Source organism: Etheostoma spectabile, unplaced genomic scaffold (genome assembly GCF_008692095.1).
Source record: "Etheostoma spectabile isolate EspeVRDwgs_2016 unplaced genomic scaffold, UIUC_Espe_1.0 scaffold00019355, whole genome shotgun sequence".
NCBI classification, from domain to species: domain Eukaryota; kingdom Metazoa; phylum Chordata; class Actinopteri; order Perciformes; family Percidae; genus Etheostoma; species Etheostoma spectabile.
In genome coordinates, this window is record NW_022604843.1 from 70,320 (window position 1) to 76,319 (window position 6,000).

General features: G+C 50.2%; 1 protein-coding gene across 1 annotated transcript in view; it reads right to left on the reverse strand.

The window, feature by feature from the left end:
* Positions 1–4,289, reverse strand: part of LOC116684613 (zinc finger protein 665) — a 40,311-nt gene extending 36,022 nt beyond the window's left edge. The window contains exons 1-2 of the mRNA XM_032510132.1: positions 4,200–4,289; positions 2,935–3,681 (exon numbers count right to left, since the gene is read on the reverse strand). Coding sequence (XP_032366023.1) covers positions 2,935–3,681; positions 4,200–4,289 — 837 coding nt within the window. The remainder of the gene's footprint in view (positions 1–2,934; positions 3,682–4,199) is intronic.
* Positions 4,290–6,000: the final 1,711 nt, after the last annotated feature.

Here is a 6,000-nt window from a genome sequence, read left to right on the forward strand (position 1 = left end):
CTGTTTGCACTACACTGTGAATGTTTGCATTTGTTCAATGCATATGCTTTTTATGTTTTTAATGTCTTGCTGCTGCACGCAATTTTATACCTGAATCTTTTAAATATATTGTGTGTATATTGTGTACATTTTTATATTGTGGGAAACGTTGCAAACTTAAGAATTTCATTGCATGGTGTAAAATCTGTGCATCTGACAAATAAATATATTGAAATCTTGAAAAAGTAGTTTAATAAAAACCAGGTCCTGATAACTGCTGTGGGCTGCTGGTGTCTCTGTCCAAGATGTCAACGTGCTGTCCTGATCCGGTCTGGTGTCCCTAGATGCAGACGCAGTTTCACACACACACAACACAGCGAGGCTGTCCCGTAGAGGACGTCTCACACAACCCAGACCTGATCCTCCAACTCCAGAGGAGGAGAGACCTCATCGATGGGACACTCAGGACTGAAGTTCAGAGTCCAGCCCGCTGTCCACCACGCTCTCTCTCCCTCTGTCCACCACGCTCTCTCTCCCACTGTCCACCACGCTCTCTCTCCCTCTGTCCACCACGCTCTCTCTCCCGCTGTCCACCACGCTCTCTCTCCCTCTGTCCACCACGCTCTCTCTCCCTCTGTCCACCACGCTCTCTCTCCCTCTGTCTCTCTCCCTCTGTCCACCACGCTCTCTCTCCCTCTGTCCACCACGCTCTCTCTCCCGCTGTCCACCACGCTCTCTCTCCCTCTGTCCACCACGCTCTCTCTCCCACTGTCCACCACGCTCTCTCTCCCTCTGTCCACCACGCTCTCTCTCCCTCTGTCCACCACGCTCTCTCTCCCTCTGTCTCTCTCCCTCTGTCCACCACGCTCTCTCTCCCTCTGTCCACCACGCTCTCTCTCCCTCTGTCCACCACGCTCTCTCTCCCTCTGTCTCTCTCCCTCTGTCCACCACGCTCTCTCTCCCTCTGTCCACCACACTCTCTCTCCAGCTGTCCTCTCTCTCTCTCCCACTGTCCACCACGCTCTCTCTCCCACTGTCCACCACGCTCTCTCTCCCTCTGTCCACCACTCTCTCTCCCACTGTCCACCACGCTTTCTCTCCCTCTGTCCTCTCTCTCCCACTGTCCACCACGCTCTCTCTCCCTCTGTCCTCTCTCTCCCGCTGTCCACCACGCTCTCTCTCCCGCTGTCCTCTGTCTCCCGCTGTCCACCACGCTCTCTCTCCCTCTGTCCTCTGTCTCCTGCTGTCCACCACGCGCTCTCTTGCGCTGTCCACCACGCTCTCTCTCCCGCTGTCCACCACCCTCTCTCTCCCTCTGTCCACCACGCTCTCTCTCCAGCTGTCCACCACGCTCTCTCTCCCACTGTCCTCTCTCTCCTTCTGTCCACCACGCTCTCTCTCCCACTGTCCACCATGCTCTCTCTCCAGCTGTCCACCACGCTCTCTCTCCCTCTGTCCACCACGCTCTGTCTCCCGCTGTCCACCACGCTCTCTCTCCCTCTGTCCTCTGTCTCCCGCTGTCCACCACGCTCTCTCCCTCTGTCCACCACGCTCTCTCTCCCTCTGTCCACCACGCTCTCTCCCTCTGTCCACCACGCTCTCTCTCCCTCTGTCCACCATGCTCTCTCTCCAGCTGTCCACCACGCTCTCTCTCCCGCTGTCCTCTCTCTCCCTCTGTCCACCACGCTCTCGCTCCCACTGTCCACCACGCTCTCTCTCCCTCTGTCCTCTCTCTCGCCTGCTGTCCACCACGCTCTCGCTCCCACTGTCCACCACGCTCTCTCTCCCTCTGTCCTCTCTCTCGCCTGCTGTCCACCACCCTCTCTCTCCCTCTGTCCACCATGCTCTCTCTCCAGCTGTCCACCACGCTCTCTCTCCCACTGTCCTCTCTCTCCCTCTGTCCACCACGCTCTCTCTCCCACTGTCCACCATGCTCTCTCTCCAGCTGTCCACCACGCTCTCTCTCCCTCTGTCCACCACGCTCTGTCTCCCGCTGTCCACCACGCTCTCTCTCCCTCTGTCCTCTGTCTCCTGCTGTCCACCACGCTCTCTCTCCCTCTGTCCACCACCCTCTCTCTCCCGCTGTCCACCACCCTCTCTCTCCCTCTGTCCACCACGCTCTCTCTCCCTCTGTCCACCACGCTCTCTCTCCCTCTGTCCACCACCCTCTCTCTCCCGCTGTCCACCACGCTCTCTCTCCCTCTGTCCACCACGCTCTCTCTCCCGCTGTCCTCTCTCTCCCTCTGTCCACCACGCTCTCGCTCCCACTGTCCACCACGCTCCCTCTCCCTCTGTCCGCTCTCTCTCCCTCTGTCCACCACGCTCTCTCTCTCTCTGTCCTCTCTCTCGCCCGCTCCACCTTGCTATTTCCCGCTATGGCCGCCAGAGTTGAGACACACCTCTCCTCCGTCTCACCCGCGCTGTCTCTCCACATAGTACCAGACATAAGAGAAGATCAGAGGAGGAAGATCTTCAGATTGGTTTCAGCTTTTAGAAAATTAAGTCAAAATGAGAATTTTTGACTTTATTCATTTTGACTTTATTATTCCTGATATTTAGAATACGTTCAAAATTCACTGTAAACACTAATAAGTTCACAGAACTCAAAAATTATTTTGTAATAATCAAAATGTTTAACATGTTTCAACTCATAATGTGGGACATGCACTCAAAATTAATTCCGAACTGCAATTCTGATGTCGGCCCACCACACAATTATAATCAGCTAATGTTAGAAAACATGAAAGTGACAATTTAACAACTTTTATTATTCAACACAATGTGCTTTTTAAAAGGCACGAATCAAAGGAGCTCATTTAAAACGAAGTGCTTGTCCTAAATTAAAACAAAAGAAGATTAAGACTTTGATTTCTTTCAACTTTATTCTCAAAACGCAAAAAACAACTTCCCTTATTCTCTACACACACATTTCATCACATGCTTATTCATAATCACATTTAAATCATAACCTCCTTCATTCTTCACAGCTTGGCTCTGAAACATGTTCACAACGAGGCAGCGTGAATGAGCTGGTTTTTTAAGGCTACCACCCTCAGAAAAGGTTTTCCCACATTGTTCACACCAGTACGGCTTCTCTCCAGTGTGAATGCGCAGGTGAGATTGAAGTTGGCCAGACGTAGAAAACATTTTCCCACATTGTTCACACCAGTGCGGCTTCTCTCCAGTGTGAATGCGTCTGTGAGATACGAGGTGACCACTCATAGAAAAGGTTTGGCCACATTGTTCACAGCCGTACGGCTTCTCTCCAGTGTGGATGCGCTGGTGAGCTTTAAGGTTACAACTCATAGAAAATGTTTCACCACACTGATCGCAACCGTACGGCTTCTCTCCAGTGTGGATGCGCTGGTGAGCTTGAAGATTACTACTCTTAGAAAATGTTTTCCCACACTGATCACAGCTGTACGGTTTCTCTCCAGTGTGAATGCGTTGATGGTATTTTAGTTGAATCGGTCGTCTGAAAGCTGCCCCACATTGATCACAGCTGTACGGTTTCTCTCCAGTGTGAATGCGTTGATGGTATTTTAGTTTACTCGGTTGTGTGAAAGCTGCCCCACACTGATCACAGCTGTACCGCTTCTCTTCAGTGTGAATTTTCTGGTGATTCTTTAAAGATTCTGATGATGTGAAGGATTTCTTACAGTTCGGACAGTCGTGATATCTGGGACCCTCTCCTATCCGTTTCTATAGCAACAGAGAAACAGAGAGAGATAGAGTTAGTGAACACTCTGATTTAAACCCTGGACTGGCTCTCACCCACAATTTTAACTCTTCATACATAATTTGTCAGACTGGGTGAGCCCAGCCCGATCTGCTGCTGATCTGATTTCACCCTGCAGCTCAGACTGGAAACCTGGACATGTATCCTGCTTCCGTTACGTTTGAGGGACCAATCACAAACTGGCTTATCCACCTGGCGCGGTATTGCCGGATTTAACATGACAATAGGCAGCTTTTTGTTTACATTCAACATGACGGCCACCGAAGCAATGGTGATATCCAGACTAATAATTTATGACAAAAGGAAGAAAAATGTGTGCCGCTTGCAGATATGTTATCATGGAAGCAAATGGACTTTTCATAACTTTTAAAAGCTCTGAAATATTCTACATAGTTCAGGGAAGTTGTAACGCTGTAGTGAAACAGCGAGAGAAAGCAGGGCAGACGACTGGAAGTCTAGACCCCCCCTAGCGGCAGCTAACCTGCAGCCAGGGGCAGTCTAGCAACTCCCCGTTGTCTTGCGAGCTGGAGAAACCAAATCCTGGAGACCTGGAGTTGAGCTCTGAAGTCATTCTTAAAAAAGTAAGATGTGTTCAGAGTTTAAAGGGTAATCTACCAACCGGCATGGCTCTGGTTGGTTGGAGCGCTATCCTATTGGGTGCAGAGGGAATCTGAAAGACAGACGTTTATCCCGCCCCTCGGATTGAGCCCAGCCAATGGAGAGGTGCTGGACCCAACATCTGGATGATGGGTGGCTTGTTAGGCTACTCTGCATGTTAAAGAGTACCTATGCTCTCCGTCTCTGCTGATTGGGAACGATTGAGATTTCTCTTGGCCCAGCTACCAGAAGACCTTCAGACAGGTTGCCCACGTCACCGCTACGTTGTCAAGCATCGGTTGGAGGCAGCGCAGTAACGCTCGGCCATCACCGTAAACTGCTTCTATAATCCTTCGCTGGTCTCCGTCCAGAACAACGGGACCTGTTGGTCCATTTCTTTAACTGTCTATGAGTGCCACTCACTCTCAATCTGTTTCTTGTTCTGTACCGCTCCCTCAACAAAACCTGGTACGTTACAAGACTCCTCTCTGATTGGCTAGTAACAAAACGAACACCTGCCCGCACCCATACAGAAGAAAAGCCCCTGAGAGGTTCATGGGCTACTCACAGCGGAGGACATTTCAACATCTTACCAACTATGTTTTCCTCTATATTAATGCAAAAGTTATTATTAACCAGGGATAATTGGACCAGCTGATAATAATATACATACATACATACATACACATATATATATATATATATATATATATATATATATATACATACACATATATATACACACACATATATATATATACATATACATACATACATACACACATACATACTGTGATATCATGAGAGGCTACACGGCTCTCGGCGGGACAGTTCAGCAGTGCAAGGACACAAAGTTAGAGTGTAACAAAGGTTTTTAATATTGTTCTTGGGAATTAACACAAAATGATAAGCCAAGTTCAAAAAGGTAACTCAGGATAATGGTTGCTCTTGCAACAGTCCAAACTTAAACAATGTCTCTTCAAACCAAAAATCATAAACCTGATTCCCTCAGGTAAAACTCTTCTTGAAAAACAGGTCTTCAGCCTTACTTTTAGACAGCGTCGCAGCCCGTGGCCTATCTGTCGGTAAGAACTCCAGTCTTCAGGTAAGTATTCCAGTCTTTCAATCCTTCCCATGGAAAGTGCCGCTTCGATCCTCTGTAGATCCTCTGAGAGCACAACTTGAGCTTGTCTCCCAAACAACCCCCCTCACCAACTGTGTCTCTGGGCTTTAAGCTGCCCTTCAGCTCATCAGGCCCTGATTGGTCTCAGGTGTGTTGGGATGCCGTGTGCTTGAGGGGTGGAGTTCTCAACTCCACCAGCAGATGGTGCCAAAGCTGCCCGTGACTGCAGCCATCTCAGGGGTACGTAGCGGCCCTCCAGAACGCAGCCTCTCGTGACATCACACATCCCCCCCCTCGAGACCGACGTCCTCGTCGGGGTGAAGGAGGCGAAGAAGGCGTCGCGCCGGGAAAGGGCATCCGCGTTGCCGTGGCTCTTGCCCGCCCTGTGCACAACAGAGAAGTTAAACGCCTGTAGGCTCAAGAACCATCTGGTAACCCTACTGTTAGTCTCCCTGTTCCTGGCCATCCACTGTAGAGGGGCATGGTCGGACACCACCGTAAACCGTCGTCCCAGGAGGTAGAACCGCAGGGATTCCAGGGCCCAGGTTACCGCGAGGCACTC